Raw genomic sequence first — 19,997 nt, 5'->3', positions numbered from 1 at the left:
CCATGGATCAGCCTCAGAGATTCAAGCAGTAGTAGCACTTGAGAGTTGATTCATATGTGTGTATGTGAGCTAAATATTAGTGTCAATATATACTTCATACATGGATACATATATACATGCTTAAATAAATAGGCATTAAATAAATACTAGTTTGGAACTGGTTTTATACTTGCTGTGAACTTTCTTTTTAAACCCTTAGGTTTAGAGACTAAACTTTTGGATATAATGGTGTACAATCTTCATTTATGTAAATTTATTTCAGGGAGGTACCTACCACTAACAGATGACTTCTCTTTTTTTGTAGGTTTTTTCATCTAGTCCTGATATTAATTATGACCCACATCGCTGGTTAGCAGAGAGCAAGGTAATTAATCTTGGAATCCTAAAGCTTTCATCATGTTTATGACCTTCAAGGCATCCTATTTGTCCTAGTCATGTATTTTGACATGTAACTAAACATATGAAAGCCTTAATAGTTTAATATTTTAAAATTAGCTTAAATATACAGGCATGGAATGAGAGAATAAATGAGAGAGTAAAACTGTTGAAATATTAAAATTTAATTGTCAGACAAATTCCTCTACCTTTTCCTTGGGAGAGAAAGCTGAGGTGCACAAAAGTCAGGGAAGCTGTAACCAGTCCCCATTTACGTGTATATATACTTACATTCTGGTTCTGGAGTGTTAGCTCAAAGCTGCCAAATATCTATGTGGCTCAAGCAAATCCTTCACCTCTCTGGGTGTGTTGTTTTCTCATTTACAAAATGGGAAGGGTAAACTGTGTGTTCTGAAGATAACTTGATTGTTTCATGATTCTTTGACATCATGATTTAAATGTAATGGAAGGTAACAAAAAATAATGTTGAAGAATTTGTTAATCTTAGCAAAAAGATTCTCCTACACTGTGGGATAGTTTTCAGCTGTCTTCATATATCAGGTCAACCTGGAAATTCATTAATTTAAATATGGAACATTGTGATCATAGATATCTGTATGATATCTGTAGATATCTGTTTATGAAATTATCAATGCTTAAGCACTTGCATTCCTTTTTAGAATAGCTTTTTTTCTGCTTTAAGTTACTAAAATCTTCCATCCCATTTAAATTCTATACGAAAACCAACTGTACTATAAACCTCACCAATTGTATTCCATCTTAGGATTTTTTTGCATGAAAGAACCTTTAAGTTTTTACAATATCCTTATTTAAAAATATGAGCAAAGTGAGGTTTTCATTAAGATATGTGACTTTCTCAGCTTCCTTGGTGGCTTAGATGGTAAAGAATCTTCCTGCAGTGTGGGAGATGTGGGTTCCATCCCTGGGCCGGGAACCCATTCCAGTATTGTCCCTGGAGAATCCCATGGACAGAAGAGCCTGGTGGGCTACAGTCTGTGGGGTTTCAAAGGGTCAAACATGACTGAGTGACTGACACTTTTACTTCTTTTTTGATGTAAAGAAGGGGCGAATGGATTACATGCCATGTCAGATTCACAATGAACATTCTTACCATTATGTGTATCAGTATCAGTTAGTTGCTCAGTCATGTCCGACTCTTTGTGACCCTACAGACTACAGCCCACCAGGCTCCTCTGTCTGTGGAACTCTCCAGGCAAGAATACTAGAGTAGGTTGCCATTTCCTTCTCCAGGGAATCTTCCCAACCCAGGGATTGAACCCAGGTCACCTGCATTGCAGGAAGATTCTTTACCATCTGAGCCACAGGGGAAGCCCACAATTATGTGTATTAACATTTAAATATAGCCAATCTTGTTCATTTAGCCAAGATTTATTGATCATGTATTTTTTGTGTACAGACATTGGGGATAGGTGTTAGAAAGCCATGGAAGTTAATAGGGAAAATGGAATTATAAACAAATTTTAGATATCCTTGAAATCCTTAATGTGAGTTATATTGGTATAGAGATAGGTAAACATTGACCTGAGAATACAGAAGAAGGAAGAACTATGGTGTTTGTGTTGGGAGAATGGAAGGGTGTGATGCTGCCAGCATGTCAGAGAAGGCTTCTGCAAAAATACATTTAAACTCAGTTGTACAAAACATATGTAGAAGTTGGCTAAGTATAACAGTGGCAAAACGGTGAATATTTGAGTCAACAGGGATATGGCCCTGAGATTTATGAGTAAGGTACAGGTGGGAGGTGGTACGAGATAGAGTTTACTTTAGAAACCAGATAGTCATTAGAGAAGCTTCTTTTTAAAAAAAATTCTTAATAAGAAATTAACAGTATTGTGATTGAATGTTGAAATTTACTTGACCTTATAAAATTTTCTCTCATGCTTTCAATATAGTGATCCTGTGTGTACCTCACCATTTTTATAGAAGCCAATCCTGACTTATATTTATGCTGCTGGCATAGAAATTTTAGAATATACATGTTTTGCTGTCTCAGAATTTTTTAGCTAAAAGTTTGCTGTGCATTAATAAAGCATTTCTCTCTTTTTTTCTTTTCTTTTCCCAAGTCCACAATTCTGACAACAAGAGCAATGTACTTGGAATTTCCTTTCAAGTTAAAATCTTTATCGTTTCTGAACAGAAAGTTTTCACTGCTGTTGTTCAGTTAAATTTTGAGAGCCAGAGATGACTGTTAATCATAGCTCTTTAATTCGGGAGCGAGTGAGCTGTTTTCCCTTATCATTTAATGGGGTTGAACTTCCGATCAGACAAGTTTTAATGCTGCATGAGGCAACTATAGCTCCACAGTGTAAAAAGGTCGTGATAAGCAGTACTACGCTGACCAACTGACTAAGGAGGAATTGAATCTATTTACTAGAAAGATGGCTCAGGTTATTGATGGGCTACAGTACTGTAATTCCCGTGAACTATGACTGGACAGCCCTATAAGTATTGAAGATAAGATCTGAAATCAAAGGACAAAAGCTATATGGAAAGTAGAATTGCTATTCAGCTAGTCGATGTTGATGTCTTGCAGTATTAGAAGGACCTCTGATGGCATTTTGTAATTGTTTTCATAAATCTGCCAAATGAATTTCTTCTTTTAGTGTTAATTCTAGAACTTAGACTGGGTGGAAATTGTGTTCCTGTTTCTTTGTTGGCAGTGGTAACATAACATAAACATGAAACCCAACTAAGATTTGGACCTTGCTCATAGATAAAATAACCAGTGAATCTAAGAATAATGCATGACAGAGAGGAAGAGGGTTGAGATGGTTTTTAAGTAAAGCAGGGCGTTCCCATAGACAGGGAATTTGTTTTTGTCAAAAAACCCTGACAAAGCATTTAGAGGCTAAATTTTATTCAGTTTAACTGAGAATTTACTAAGTAGCTACTATGCCTCAGTACTGTATTACATGTTGTGAAGATGAGAATGAATTAAGAAATGATCCCTGGACTTCCCTGTTGGTCCAGTGGCTAAGACTTCACCCTTTCAATACAGGGGGTCTGGGTTCCATCCCCTGTCAGGAGACTGGATCCCACATGTCACAACTAAGACCCAGCTCAGCCAAATAAATAAATGTTTTTTTAAAAAAAGATCCTTCCTTTTAAGGAACATGTTGCCTAGAAAAACTGACACTTCTGTAGATGGTTTCAATGTTAGATGTAAGTGCTGTAATGGAAGCAGAAGCTGCCTTGGAGGCAGATGCTAAGGATAGATCTTGCAGCCAGCCAGGTAAACAGGAAAGAATATGCATACTGAGTAAACAATCGTAGGAATGGCCTGGAAGAGAACCAGCATGATAAATGCCAAGAAACGCCAAGTGATCTGGCAGTATTACATACACCGTGAAAACATGAGACAGAGGATATCAAGGATGGGGCTCCAGAAGGAGGCAGAGTTTAGATCCATCAAGAAGAGCATCGTATGCCATTTTAAAAGGTTGGGTCTGCTCTGCATTTAGTGGGGGACCATGAAGGAGTTTTGAACAGGAGAACCATATGTTCATATTTTAGAAGCATCACTCTGATAGTGATGTGAAAGGTGGATTGCAGGTGGGAAGACCAAAGGAAGAAGATCGGTTAAGAGGTCTTTGGTGAGACCCAGGTCTCTGGCTGAGGTAATTTAGGAAGTTGTAGCAATTCATTGGAAGGGACAGACTCAAGAAATATTTTGATAATAATATGTAAGTGATGTTTAATGTCATGTTAGAGGCTGATGGAGAAGGAGACATCCAGGGATTTCCATTCAGACTAGAAGACCCCAGTCAGTGTTGGTATTGGAATAGATAGGTATGCACAGTCCTAGGTAGCAAGCTAGCAGAAGTATTGGAAGAGTTTCCACTACAGGAGTTAATATCCAGAAAGTTTCATTTGAACAGGAAGGCCTACAGAGAAGCAGGGACAAAGGCATAGATCAGAGTTTTAGGTTCAAATCATGGAGTGAAATGAGAAGTAGCAAAGACACCTTCAGTGAGAAAACAGGGACAGGTCATCAGCTGTAGAGCCAGCAGGCACTCACTTTCAGGATGGACCCACACCACTTGGAGGCATCTCTCTTGATCTCAGATCTTAAGTTACCGGTTTACAATAGTAAATAAAAAAGCTGGTGTCAGCTGCTGCTCATCACAAGACAAGAGCCTTGGGACTCTTTTGTTTACAGAGCACATTTAATTCTGGGAGGCTGGTATTAATTATTCTCTGAAGATGCACAAAGGTGAATTGATATGGTTCTTTGGCTATGGAGCTCTTTTCCTTCTTGGCCTTTATCCCACTGTGTTGAAATTCCCATTTACTCTTTTCTTGTTTCCTAATCTGTAAGTTTTCTGTGGGAACACCTGTGTCTATCCTAGTCCTTGTTGCGTCTTTAATGCTTACCATAAGTAAGTAACTCAGTCATGTCTGAATCTTTGTGATCCCATGGACTGTAGTCCTCCATGCTCCTCTGTCCATGAAATTCTCCAGGCAAGAATACTGGAGTGGCTTGCCATTTCCTTCTCTGGGGCTCCTGAAGGGAAAGTTAGAATTGGACGCCTCAAGTACAAGGGAGCCCCTGGGGCATGTTTATTATCAGAGTGTTCCTTTCCTTTGTAAAGCACTTCTGACTGCCGGATTGTTTAATTGTGAGCCATTCAGGGCCCATTGCACTTCTGAAGTTAATGTATTGAATATGCACCCCAAAGATCTTTCCTTTGGGATAGATGAAATATTCCTAGATGCAGAGAAAGTACTTACCATGGGGTTGGCTAAATGATCAATAAGTAGTATTTATTTTTTATTTTTTTAAGAAAGCATTTAGACTTGCTGCATTTTCCTACTGCATTTACTTCCTCAGGTTAACTATCACCAATGAATAAGGAACAAGCAGGTTAGATTTCAGAAATATATCAGATCTCAAACTGGTATTATTTGATCAATAGTATTTAAATTATAAGGTTATATATCAATATATAAAAAAATATGCTTCCAAGTTATTCAGGGATTTTCCTATTTGGTATCATCCCAAAGGGGCTTCCCAGTTGGCTCAGTGGTAAAGAATCTGTCTGCCAATGCAGGAGATGCATATTCCATCCCTGTGTCAGAAAGACCCCCTAGAGGAGGAAATTGCAACCCACTCTGCTATTCTTGCCTGGAGAATTCCATGGACAAAGGAGCCTGGCAAGGCTACAGTCAGTGGGGTTGCAAAGAATCAGGCATGACTGAACACACATGCACATCATCCCAAAGAATCATATCTTCTGTAGTATAACAAGCTCCGGGAGCTGGTGATGGACAGGGAAGCCTGGCGTGCTGCAGCCCATGGGGTCGCGAAGAGTTGGACCCAACTGAGCGACTGAACTGATGTTCTATAAGGTGACAAGCACTTGTTTTTCTCTACTGTTTTAGAAATAGTGTCACTGAAGCAGTTTCAGAGATCGTGAAGTTTGACTTTTTATTTTTGTAGATGAGAAAGAGACCCTGGGAGTTTTGAGTTTTACCTAAGGACATAAAGCTAGTGTCTGAAAAGGGTTTGGGAACCTGGAGCTCTGAACTCTGGGCCACTGTTTTTTTATTCTGATTGTGTGACCTATACTTGAATATAAACTTTATATTTGCGAATATTCTCTTTTTAGTGATGTGGATTAAAAAAAAAACTATTATGAGAAGTTTTGTTGTTTTTGTTCAGTTGCTAAGTCATGTCCAACTCTTTACAACCCCATGGAGTGTAACACACCAGGCTCCCCTGTCCTTCACTGTCTCCTGGAATTTGCTCCAGTTCATGCCCATTGAGTCAGTGATGCTATCCAGTCATCTCCTCCTGCCTTCATTCTTTTCTAGCATCAGGATTTTTTCCAGTGAATTGGTTGTTAACATCAGGTGGCCAAACTATTGGAGCTTCCAATGAATATTCAGGAGTGATGTCCTTTAGGATTGACTGGTTGGATCTCCTCGCAGTCCAAGGGACTCTCAAGGGTCTTCTCCAGCACAATTCAAAACCATCAATTCTTCAGCGGTCAGCTTTCTTTATAGTCCAACTCTCACATCCATACATGACTACCGTAAAAACCATAGCTTTGACTAGATGGACCTTGGTCGGCAAAGTGACGTCTGCTTTTTAAAGTGCTGTCTAGGTTTGTCATTGGACTCATATTTAATTCTTGTTGAAGGTTGCAAATGATCATCTAGTATTTTATTCGTCCAGTGTCAACAGCAAAATGTGATACAGATACTCAGGTATCTTCTTATGGTGGAAATATCCTTAGGTCGTACACAGGGAACTCACTCAGTTTAACTGGCGGAATTATTTTGTATTTTCTAAAATGATCTATAAATATAGGTATATTTCTTCTAGGTGATATTCAAACCAAATAAAAAAGTAGAAAGTTTTATTGAAAGAGTTACATTTTGAGGTTGATTTCAATTTTAATTTGCAGTTCTGGGTTAATTCTCATTTTGGTAACCTAGCACATTATAAAAAATTAACTATCCTTTTTATCTCTGGTTCTTCTAATGAAGGAAGCATGGTAGTTAAAAGCAGCAAAGTTATGGTTCCTGATATTATTGCTAACTCTATCAACTATAATCTTTCTATTTGAATTTTCTATTTTTAGCTCTGAGTCACTCCTTAATGACTTCTGGTATATTATTCCACTAAGTCTCACTGGAGGATTCATACAGATTTAAAATATCACTATGATTGTTTTACTAGATACATAAAAATATTCCCACCTAGTTGCAAGCTGTCAACTAAGAAGGTAAAAAAAAAACAAAAACCTGATTTAAAGTTTTTTTGCCCTATTTTTTGTTTACTTAGCAATATTTGTTGATATAGTTAAATAAATGAGCCTATTATGTAATCTGTAAGATACTCTTGTGAGTAGTTAAATAGAATGGCGTTTGCACTGTGATTTATAGCCTTGTCATCTAATTATTGTTTGGAATTGGTGAAGTTATTCCTGTACTGTGTTCCAAGCTGTTTCTCCAAGATACTCAATGAAAGGTAATGGGTATTTCTCTAACAAACTCTGATTCTCCCAATTGATTATTGGTTGGTTACATTTCCATAAATCAATCTGTTTTCTAGGATTAACAATATATTGTGCATACTTACTCAACTCATAACAAGCATCTAACTATGACCTGTTTTTAATTTTGTATGGCAGTCGAATAAAGGCTCAACAGGAATTAACTGAAGCCATAGGTCTTATTAGTTGGCTAGGGCTGCCATAGGAAAACTGGGTGAATTAAACAATAGATATTTATTTTCTCACAGTTCTGTGGCCTAGAATTCCAAGGTCACTCAGTGCTAGAACTGGTTTCTGGTGAGACTTCTTGCCTCATAGACAGTCATCTTTCATGTGGGGGCTAAGGCCATGGTTGGAAGAGCTGAAGGTTAGGAGTCAGAGAGTGTCTCTTCTTCAGAGGACAGTACCCTTAAGACCTCATTTAACCTTAATTACTTCCCTAAAGTCCCTGTGTCTTTGGTTAGGGTTTTAACATGATTTTGAGGGAAGTATAATTCAGTCCATAACACAGATCAAACCTGATTATTGCGTTGTTTCAGATAATTTTTTCTTATTCTGTTTTTATCGGAACCAGTAGGAGTATTGTTATGATAAAACAGTTTTTTTTTTTTTTTTTTTTGGTATTCTCTTTTAACAACAGGCCAAAGATTGGAATGGAATAAGGAATAGGTAGGAAACCATTGAGAAAAAGGAAATTGAAGGTGTTTTTTACATTTGCTATTAAATCATTGAGAAAGAACAGATTAAACTAGATGGTGGAAGCTAATGATCCCCAGTTTTCATTCCAATCCCAAAGAAAGGCAAGGCCAAAGAATGCTCAAACTACCACACAGTTGCACTCATCTCACACACTAGCAAAGTAATGTTCAAAATTCTCCAAGCCAGGCTTCAGCAATACGTGAACCATGAACTTCCAGATGTTCAAGCTGGTTTTAGAAAAGGCAGAGGAACCAGAGATCAAATTGCCAACATCTGCTGGATCGTGGAAAAAGCAAGAGAGTTCCAGAAAAACATCTATTTCTGCTTTATTGACTATGCCAAAGCCTTTGACTGTGTGGATCACAATAAACTGTGGAAGATTCTGAAAGAGATGGGAATACCAGACCACCTGACCTGCCTCTTGAGAAATCTGTATGCAGGTCAGGAAGCAACAGTTAGAACTGGACATGGAACAACAGACTGGTTCCAAATAGGAAAAGGAGTACTTCAAGGCTGTATATTGTCAACCTGCTTATTTAACTTCTATGCAGAGTACATCATGAGAAACGCTGGGCTGGAAGAAGCACAAGCTGGAATCAAGATTGCCGGGAGAAATATCAATAACCTCAGATATGCAGATGATACCACCTTTATGGCAGAAAGTGAAGAGGAACTAAAAAGCCTCTTGATGAAAGTGAAAGAGGAGAGTGAAAAAGTTGGCTTAAAGCTCAACATTCAGAAAACGAAGATCATGTCATCTGGTCCCATCACTTCATGGGAAATAGATGGGGAAACAGTGGAAACAGTGTCAGACTTTATTTTTTGGGGCAGCAAAGTCACTGCAGATGGTGATTGCAGCCATGAAATTAAAAGCCGCTTACTCCTTGGAAGAAAAGTTATGACCAACCTAGATAGCATATTCAAAAGCAGAGACATTACTTTGCCAACAAAGGTCCATCTAGTGAAGGCTATGGTTTTTCCAGTAGTCATGTATGAATGTGAGAGTTGGACTGTGAAGAAAGCTGAGCACTGAAGTATTGATGTTTTTGAACTGTGGTGTTGGAGAAGACTCTTGAGAGTCTCTTGGACTGCAAGGAGATCCAACCAGTGCATTCTAAAGGAGATCAGTCCTGGATGTTCATTGGAAGGACTGATGCTAAAGCTGAAACTCCAGTACTTTGGCCACCTCATGCGAGGAGTTGACTCATTGGAAAAGACTCTGATGCTGGGAGAGATTGGGGGCAGAAGGAGAAGGGGATGACAGAGGATGAGATGGCTGGATGGTATCACCAATTTGATGCACATGAATTTGAGTGAACTCCGGGAGTTGGTGATGGACAGGGAGGCCTGGCGTGCTGTGATTCATGGGGTCGCAAAGAGTCGGACATGACTGAGCGACTGAACTGAACTGAACTCAGTGATCTCTAGGGACTCATTCTGTTTGGACCATTTGAGTGTTAACAAATTGAATTGCTAGTGAATATTTTTTTAAAAATCAAGTAAGTGCATTATTACTGCATGGAATTTGTTTTCCTTCTGAGGCATAAGAAGATATAATAATGCTAGGATTTCATTCTTTTGTGGTAGAAAACAGAATTAAGAAGAAGAACCATGGATATGATACCACATCAGAAGTAGTGTCCTTCTTGCCTTTGTTTTTTTTTTTTTTTTTGGTAACATAGTAGCCTGAATGGAACTTTTCAAGAAATATAAAAGGGAACATATTTTCTATATACTTTACACTTGTCTTTGGTAGGTATAAAGGCATAATCACCACAAACAATTTGGTGTTCATGTTTTTAGTCCTATTTTGTTTTGATGGGCTGAGCTGCAATCATTTTTGACAAAGTTTATGTTTTTAAAATTACTTTATATGCCTGTCCCTTCCTTTTGAATCTTTGACATTGAGGATATCTACCTTGTTGTAATATTTTCTGTTGCCCCAGACTCATATTTTCCTCCTAAATTTCCATTTATATCCTTAGTTTTTATTTTGTAGTTTCACTTGTGTTTATCTCTTCTAAACCCTCTTCTCTTCTCTCTGTAGATATTCTTTAAGGGCCATTTTATCTGTTCCTATCCCTTTAACTTCCTTTACACTATTGATTTTTAGTTTGTATCTCTTGACCATATCTCTTGAGCTTTAGATCTATATATCCAATTATTATCTATACTTCTGTGTGTTTTGATCCTAACTTCAGTCTAATTCAGCCTAATTTAACTTCTTAACCCCTAAATTTTTGCTTTTTCTAGGTTTCCTGTTTTAGTTTATTAAGCTAAAAATTGGCCGTCAATGCCGATTCCTCCTTCTTCCTTACCCCACTTACATTTAAGTCTCAAATACAAATGGTTTGGTCCAGTCCTTATTACCATTTTTCACTTGTTTGGAATACTGTAACAGCCTCTTGGCTTCCTGATATTTTCTCCACTCTATCTAGAGAGTATGCTTTCTAAAGAACAGTCACTTCACTTCCTTGTCTCATATTTGTGGTTAGATGAGGATGATGGTATATCTCTCACCCTCATGCTGACTGTGTTTTCTTCCTAAATGCATTAGTAGAAAGTGAAAGTGAAGTCACTCAGTCGTGTCCGACTCTTTGCGACCCCGTGGACTGTCACCTACCAGGCTCCTCTGTCCATGAGATTCTCCAGGCAAGAATACTGGAGTGGGTTGCCAATTCCTTCTCCAGGGGATCTTCCCAACCCAGGGATCGAACCTGGGTCTCCTGCATTGGAGTCAGACACTTTAACCTCTGAGCCACCAGGGAAGAAAGTGATCCCTTAATCTGGCAGAATTGATTATCTTTTCTGGCTTTCTGTGCTGTGAAATTTTATTTTTTTCTTTTTCTATTTGCAATAGTATTTCAAAGTGGATATTGGGGAATGAAGCAGACTTAATTAAATTTCTACAGTCATAATTTGAAGTTCACATCCTCATATAAGTTGAGGACTTCCTGTTTTTCATTTCAGCTCAGTCATGTCCGACTCTTTGCGACCACATGAACTGCAGCACGCCAGGCCCCCCTGTCTATCACAACCTCCCGAAGTTCACCCTAACCCATGTTCATTGAGTCGGTGATGCCATCCAACCATCTCATCCTCTGCCTTCCCCTTCTCCTCCTGCCCTCAATCTTTCCCAGCATCAGGGTCTTTTCAAATGAGTCAGCTCTTCACATCAGGTGGCCAAAGTATTGAAGTTTCAGCTTCAAAATCAGTCCTTCCAATGAACACGCAGGACTGATCTTCTTTAGGATGGACTGGTTGGCAGTGCTCTTGGAGCCCCCCAAAATAATGCCTGTCACTGTTTCCACTGTATTTATTTACTGTTTCCTATATTTATCTAGTGACATACAGACAATACAAAGGCCTACAAATTGTACAGCAAGTACTATAGCCAGGTCTCATCTCTGCAGGGCGATTTAACTTTAGCTTTTGTTGAACTATCTCCTCCCCCCTTTTATTTTTTATTAAATAATAGCTAAATTGAGATATAATTCATGTACCATACAACTAACCTATTTAGAGTTACCATTTAGTAGTTTTTAGTATATCCACAAAGAGGTGCAGCCATCACTACATGAATTTTGGAACATTTTCATTACCCACCAAAAGACAATCTGGACCATTAGCCATCAGGTTCTTAGCATACCTGCTCATAGCACTAGTCAGCAAGTATTCTGCTTTTATCTATCTAGATTTGTCTGTTCTGGACATTTACTATCAGTGAAGTGAAGTCACTCAGTTATGTCCAACTCTTGGGATCCCATAGACTGTAGCCTGCCAGGCTCCTCTGTCCATGGCATTTTTCAGGCAAGATTACTGGATTTGGGTTGCCATTTCCTTCTCCAGGGGACCTTCCCAACCCAGGGATTGTACCTGCTAAATGATTCTATTACAGCTACTTTTAATAAACTGGGGCATGTCCAAACAGCATTTTAGACTTCTGGAGGCTTAGAATATTCTTGCTTAGGACATGTACTATTCAGGGAGATTGTCCATTAGCTTAGTCACCTTTATCCTTCTAGTGCACAGCTTCCACTGTTTTGCTTCTTTTGAGGTGAAGACTTCAGATTATATAAAGTCAGCTAGCAGCTGGATCAGAGAAGGCAATGGCACCCCACTCCAGTACTCTTGCCTGGAAAATCCCATGGATGGAGGAGCTTGATGGGCTACAGTCCATGGGGTTGCTAAGAGTTAGACAAGACTGAGGTGACTTAACAGCAGCAGCAGCAGCTGGATGGTACTCTCACTTGGGAACATCATAAGACCCAACTGAAATTTTGTTCTACTAAATGTGAAAGTTCTTTTCTCATCCCTGCTTTAAATATTTAAATATTAGCGTTGGTGAGGTTAGAGTCTTTGGAAAAGAGAGTTACTTCAATTAAATTTCCTAGTTTTAAATATGGAAAAATGCTGACTTGATCTGACTCAGTTCAGTTCAGTTCAGTCCAGTCACTCAGTCGTGTCCGACTCTTTGCCACCCCATGAATTGCAGCACGCCAGGCCTCCCTGTTCATCACCATCTCCTGGAGTTCATATCTCCTGGTGTCCATCGAGTCCGTGATGCCATCCAGCCATCTCATCCCTGGTCGTCCCTTTCTCCTACTGCCGCCAATCCCTCCCAGCATCAGAGTCTTTTCCAATGAGTCAACTCTTTGCATGAGGTGGCCAAAATATTGGAGTATCAGCTTCAGCATAATTCCCTCCAAAGAAATCCCAGGGTTGTCTCCTTCAGAATGGACTGGTTGGATCTCCTTGAAGTCTAAGGGACTCTCAAGAGTCTTCTCCAACACCACAGTTCAAAAGCATCAATTCTTCGGCGCTCAGCTTTCTTCACAGTCCAACTCACATTCATACATGACCACAGGAAAAACCATAGCCTTGACTAGGTGGACCTTAGTCGGCAAAGTAATGTCTCTGCTTTTGAATATACTGTCTAGGTTGGTTATAACTTTTCTTCCAAGGAGTAAGCGTCTTTTAATTTCATGGCTGCAGTTACCATCTGTGGTGATTTTGGAGCCCAAAAAAATAAAGTCTGACACTGTTTCCACTGTTTCCCCATCTATTTCCCATGAAGTGATGGGACTGGATGCCATGATCTTCGTTTTCTGAATGTTGAGCTTTAGGCCAACTTTTTCACTCTCCTCTTTCACTTTCATCAAGAGGCTTTTCAGTTCCTCTTCACTTTCTGCCATAAGGGTGGTGTCATATGCATATCTGAGGTTATTGATATTTCTCCCGGCAATCTTGATTCCAGCTTGTGTTTCTTCCAGTCCAGCGCTTCTTATGATGTACTCTGCATAGAAGTTAAATAAGCAGGGTGACAATATACAGACTTGAGGTACACCTTTTCCTATTTGGAACCAGTCTGTTGTTCCATGTCCAGTTCTAACTGTTGCTTCCTGACCTGCATACAGATTTCTCAAGAGGCAGGTCAGGTGGTCTGGTATTCCCATCTCTTTCAGAATTTTCCACAGTTTATTGTGATCCACACAGTCAGAGTCTTTGACATAGTCAATAAGGCAGAAATAGATGTTTTTCTGGAACTCTCTTGCTTTTTCGATGATCCAATGGATGTTGGCAATTTGATCTCTGGTTCCTCTGTCTTTTCTAAAACCAGCTTGAATATCAGGGAGTTCACGGTTCACGTATTGCTGAAGCCTGGCTTGGAGAATTTTGAGCATTACTTCACTAGCATGTGAGTAAAGTAATTGTGCGGTACTTTGAGCATTCTTTGGCATTGCCTTTCTTTGGGATTGGAATGAAAACTGACCTTTTCCAGTCCTCTGGCCACTGCTGAGTTTTCCAAATTTGCTGGCATATTGAGTGCAGCACTTTCACAGCATCATCTTTCTGGATTTGAAATAGCTCAACTCGAATTCCATCACCTCCTCTAGCTTTGTTCATAGTGATGCTTTCGAAGGCCCACTTGACTTCACATTCCAGGATGTCTGGCTCTAGATGAGTGATCACATCATCATGATTCTCTGGGTCGTGAAGATCTATTTTATACAGTTCTTCCGTGTATTCTTGCCACCTCTTCTTAATATCTTCTGCTTCTGTTAGGTCATGCTGTATAAAATCTTGCTCTGTATCTGATTAGCAAGACCCTTGGGTATATACATTTTTAGAAACAAAATTTAGGAATTTTATCTTATTTTTTAATCTCAGAAATAACATTCTCTTTTATAACAAGTTTTTCTAAGTCTATTATGGAGTGCTTTGGATTTTCAAATATTTGTACGAAGCTAATTAGGGGATTAATTGTATTACAACATGAAGTTTAATAGGCTAAACTTTCTGTGGTATTGCCTTTCCAAAGATGATAGAACATACCAAGTATTTTATAAAAATCCAAGAAAATAATTTTCTGCATGAACTTTTAAGTGATATAAACCATTATGCAAATTTAAACATTATGGGTAATTTTAAATTTTGTTTAAATTCATTAGTTATTGTCCAAATTTAGATTATCATGACTTTGTCATGTTTTGGAATGCTACTGTTTTCTAGATTTTTAAAAATTAGAATAAATGTCATATTTTTAGACAAAACTTCAGTGGCTCTGTGAGGAGCTGAAAGAGAGAGAAAACAGAGAGAAAAGTCTACGGCACCAGCTGATGTTGTGCAGACAGCAACTCAAGAATATGACTGAAAACAAGGAAGCTGAGCTTCAGTGTCTCTTTGAACAGATAGAAAGACAGGAGCAACTTCTGGAAGAGATACACCGAGAGAAGAGAGGTATGTTAATTTCTCTTTCTCTTTTATTTTTCTTGTTTAAGTTCATGAAATCTTAGGGTTGGGAGAAAAATATTCTGTTTCTCTTGCCTTCAGTTTGAACTACAAAATTGCCAAATCCTTCTCCTTTCCTCGTCTCTTGTCTCCTTATCTTCATTTCTGGGTCTGGAAGAGAGAACTGTTTCTCCTCGAGAATTTCTCCTTTAGCTCCTGTATCCCTGCTGTGTACATTTCTGTCTATTGGCCATTTGCAAATGCTAATTAGGTAAGTCATGTTTGTTCTTCCCTAATAAGATGCTAAAATTTATATTTTACTTCACTAAAATACCCATTCACTCAATAAATATTTACTTTGTGTCTATTTTCCCAAATTATTGATGTTGTCAAATTTATTGACTTAAAGTTTTTTGTAATAGCCCCTTTTTAATTCTTTTAGTTTCTGTAAGATCTGTGCTGATGTCTCTTGTTATATTCCTGGTATTGGTAATTTGTTTCTGTTCTTTTGTTTGTATAAGTCTTGCTGGGGGTTTTATTAAATTAGTTACTATTTTCAAAGAAATAGCCTTTGATTTTTAATTTTTTCTATTATTTGTCTTTTTAGTGTTTTATTGATCTATATTGTCATTTTTATTTCCTTTCTTTTACTTCCTTTGTACACATTTGGTTTTCTCCTGGATTCATAAGTTGGAAACTTTATTTTAATCTTTCTGTTTCTCAGTACCATCACTTAAAATTATAAATTTCCATCTTAATAACACTTCAAATGCATTTCACAAATTCTGGTATATTGTCCTTTTGTTATTACTTAGTTTCATTTAGAAAATATTTCCCTTGTGATTTCTTCTCTGACATGTGGAATTTTTTTTTAAAAGAAGTGTACTACTTACTTTCCAATTATGTAGAATTTTATAGATATTATCAGTTTCTAAACTTAGTACCCTTGCAGTTGTAAAACATACTCCATGAAATCGATTCTTTTCTGAGACTTGTTTTATTACCCCATATGTGGTCTCTGTTAGTAAATTTTCTATGTGCACTTGAAAATAAGTTATGTTCTGCATTTATTGTGAAATGTTCTATAAAAGTCACTTATGCTAAATTGTTTCACATTGTTCTTCATTTCTGGTGGTTTCTATATCCCTACTAATATTGATTATTTCTATTACTAACTGATAGAGGATTTTTTTCTATCAGTAACTGATAGAGATATCCAGATATTTTGAGTATGTGATTTTTTTTTCCTTCAAGTGTTTTGAAACTGTGTTGTTAGATCCCATCTTGATATTGATTGTGGAAATGCATCTAATTAGTCACTAGGTTGTGTCCCACTCTTAAGATCCCATGAATCTAATTAGGAGGCTATTGTAACAGTCTCAATAAAAGCAAAAGAGGATCTGACAGAGGACATTAGTAGTAGCAACAAATATAAGATACTGTTGAGGAATTAGTGCAAGATTGAACAATGTAGGTGAATGAGCGAAGACTCACAGGATACTCAAGGTCTTAGTGCTTTTGGCATTGGGAGAAATAGCGATGTTGGGAAGGAGGGGCTGATTTGTTGGGAGACCAAAAAGGATCATGTTTTGTCTATTCTTTAAAAATTATAAAAAGTAAAAGTCTCAGGAATACCCAAACTTTTGTGATAGAGGGATGATATGGTAATTTCTTGACTTTTCGGTATAAGATGTATGAGTGCTGTCTGTGATCCAGAAATAATGAGGACGTAATATGGATAATGAAGAACAAGCAAAGCCTATTATAGTTGCATATGTACACATATATTATTAGGAAGATAAGAGTTTTCTTCTGTTTTCTGGGCTATTTTAGGGCTGTAGGTTGGAGCTGGGGGTGTTCCAAAAGGAGACGAAGTCTGCTGAGAAGTTATTGTCATGGACCTCTTAGAAGTTTAGTAGTTGTTGACTTAGGAATTCTTCATTGTTATGAATGGCAACAAAGAAAAGAGTAGAGAGATATAAACTGTAGCAGAGAAGATTTAGGTATGATATTTTAACTTGTGTATGTAGTTATTTTTAGTAATTTCTTAATAAACCAACCACTGCCTACCTTCTTAATATTCTGATAGCTCAGTGCTCCTGTGTGTGGCAGTTTTCCTAGGTAAGAATACATGCTTTGAAACTATGAGGTCTACTAAAAGCTAAAATTTAGGTACATGTTAGAGGGATTTCTTTCGTCAGAGACCTTTAGAAGGAGGGATATCGGTATAGTATGATTTAGCTCCATTCTTGCTTATGAAATGCTGATTATTATGAACAAATATGGCAGATAATTTTTATTAACAAATTTTTTCTTAAGCTGAAATTGTAAACTCCTAATTAAACAAAGAACCCATCTTTGCTTTCCAGGTGCTTTATGATTTATGTGACTATTTAATGTACATCATTTTTCTTTCTGAAGTAATTAAAAATTCACATGGCCTGTTAAATTCCTTTCCCTTAAAGATGAAATTTTGTCTTCTTACCCAGTTTCCCTTTTGGGTAGGTCACATGCTTATTTGGCTTTGTTGGAGTCACTGGGATCTTCATCCGTTCCCTCCACTCTGACAGATGCAGTGCCTAGCAAGGCGCCATTCTTGGTAGCCTGCACTGTGAATCCAAGCTCTCAGATCTGTCCTTTCCTGTCATATATCACTTATTGCGACTGTAATACATGTAATGATGAAATAAACCATTATGAACGGACTCTTTATTAGGGAGTTACCTTTTCTGAATAAAGGAAAAAGTACTAATAGAATGTGGAAGAAGGGAAATAGTCCTTCGGCTACTTCACAAGGTATATTTTTGCAGCAGAGGACTGTCGCTCAGGTTGTTTGATTATTTCTGATGAGCACCTGTTCATTGGAATAGCAATGAAGTGGGCCGACAAGTGGGCAGTGGGAAAGGTTGCGTCATTGCCCTACCTTTGTTTTTTTCCCTTAGTTCAGCTGTTTTAAGTCTTATGTTAGCATTGACTGTGGCTGTGGCCAGCATTCAGAGGACTGTCCTGGGACAGAAACATCTTGTTTCTTGCCTCAGTGAGTTTGGGAATGACACACAATTGAGAAGTGTGTTTAGTTGAGTGTATCGACTAGATGGAGTTTCTATGAAGGCAGTGATTTCGTTATTTTGTTCAACACTATGTACCCCAGTGCCTGAGAAGAACTTGGCACATAATAGATATGTCAAATGTTTGCTGAATGAGTGAATGGATGAAAGAACATTAAAGGGGCACAGTTGATAAGGGAGCCATAACATCTGTGTTCAGTGAAAGAAAAAAACACAATGAACTGTACATTCCAAAATGAATTCTGCAAAACCAAATTGCAAATCAGCAAATATTTGGCAGAAGTTAAGTAATTTAATAAGAGTGGTTTGCATTTTTGTTATGGCACTTTGAAATTAGGTAACAGTATTTGCCTTTCCTAATATTTCAGTTATGTGTTCCATTTTACAGCAGAAGTATTTAAGCCATTTATATTTTTATTCATTTTGTGATAATATTTTCTAGGAGATTCCTGATTCATTTAAAGCATACTGTAATGTTATTAGTAGTCATTCTTGTTTCTTTTTGTACCATAACATGGGGTAGCTCTCTGGTATTGCACGTGAAAAGAAATTTTAATACCTGAGTATCAAAAAGAAAATAAACAATATAAAACATGTTGTTTATATCTAAAGTAGTTTCAGTCCTTAATAGTAGAATGAATATAACTTTTAGAGTAGTATTCTATAATTCATAGAGAGTCTTAAGCGTGATTATAAATGTTGAGTAGAAGGATCCAGGAATGGGAGATGTTGAATAGGTGAAAGAAAGGTTAATTGGTATAGCAGGAACCCAGAAGATACGAGAGTGAATGGGGTCAAATGTAAAGGTAGAGAAATGAATCTTAGAAAGAACAAGGACAAGAGTTACTTCTTCTTCCACTATTGTTTTAGCACTTTGAATACATTGCTGTTTTGGATAGTTTAATTTGTCACAATAAGTTTTGTAATGGTTTCCTTATTTTGACTGTTAGGTCCTCAACATTTGTGATTGGATATAATTAATCTTTGCCTTGTATATGTTCAGTGTCTGTTTGGAGAAGAGGATGCAAGGAATGAGCCAAAGCTACTGGATTTGCCATGTTAGACTTTGGAAGACCTGTTTTAGTAGAAGCCTTATGAATTTTAAGCCAAAACATTTCTCATAGTTTTTTTGTTTGTTTGCTTGCTTGCTTTTTGTAAAATATCCAAAGGATAATAACACTCATCATTCAAGGAATAGAGTCAGCTTAGTGATGAAACTGGTACACTGTATATTCCTATATATGGCTCTGAGGATGAGTATTTTTACTATATGATAGAGATATGATTTAGTATTTTTCAGTTTTCTAAAACTTTTATTCTTTTCAAGGCACTTCCATAGGTTTTCATCTACGTGATTCACTTCTACCAGTAGTAATCTCAGTTTTTTAAGAATTTTCCTTTGATTTCCCAGTGTTATGAATAACTCCTTTTAACTATTTTCTCTGTTTCCCTTGTCCTTTTTCTGAATTTTTGTACCATTTCCGTGTTGTTGGCAGAATAAAGAAAAATTTCTTAGAATTCATTTTTGGGACAGAAACAAGGGCGGGACTTGTGAACCGAAGGCATCTTTCCTGGAGTGAAAATGAAGAGTACTTTCGCTCCAGTACTCTCTCCTAGTATAGGGAAACATGGAGTTGTATCATTTATGTTGTGTGTGTGCATTATGTATTTATTGGTTAAATTTTTCTCCTACTTGTGATTCATATTTCATTTCCCACATTATTTCAAGCAGTTTTTTAAAATTTTTCTCATTGAAAGAATATTTGACACTCATGCAACTTATACAAATGTTAGTCATTATCTAGTCTAAGAGCTTGGAAAACCAATTTTTTCTATTGCATGTCGGTGTATAATTAAGCATTCTAAATTAATTTAAGAGATAATCTCTAAGTGTAATGTAATTTATTTGGATTCTGGTTAATTAAAAAGAATCTATTTAGCACTTTATTTTACATTTCACCAGTTTGCTCAGAAGTTCAGTGATCTTGATCATTATAGATAATGAAAGAATTTTAATTGATTGAGGAAATTATTTAAACTTACTTAACTATTATTTTGTTTAATGTGAAGTCATATCTTC

The 19,997-nt window shown here is 37.3% G+C and overlaps 1 protein-coding gene across 8 annotated transcripts in view; it reads left to right on the top strand.

Moving 5' to 3' along the window:
* Positions 1-19,997, top strand: part of CEP128 (centrosomal protein 128) — a 456,691-nt gene that overhangs the window by 199,898 nt on the left and 236,796 nt on the right. For 7 of the 8 annotated variants that reach the window (XM_069595215.1, XM_069595218.1, XM_069595214.1 and 4 more), the window contains 2 exons: positions 305-364; positions 14,666-14,858. In XM_069595215.1, coding sequence (XP_069451316.1) covers positions 305-364; positions 14,666-14,858 — 253 coding nt within the window. Of the gene's footprint in view, positions 1-304; positions 365-14,665; positions 14,859-18,920; positions 19,009-19,997 lie in introns of those variants that run through there. The other variant, XM_069595222.1, reaches the window with a different exon arrangement.

The sequence above is a fragment of the Ovis canadensis genome, chromosome 7 (genome assembly GCF_042477335.2).
Source record: "Ovis canadensis isolate MfBH-ARS-UI-01 breed Bighorn chromosome 7, ARS-UI_OviCan_v2, whole genome shotgun sequence".
NCBI lineage: Eukaryota > Metazoa > Chordata > Mammalia > Artiodactyla > Bovidae > Ovis > Ovis canadensis.
This window is presented reverse-complemented; position numbering and strand designations above follow the sequence as displayed.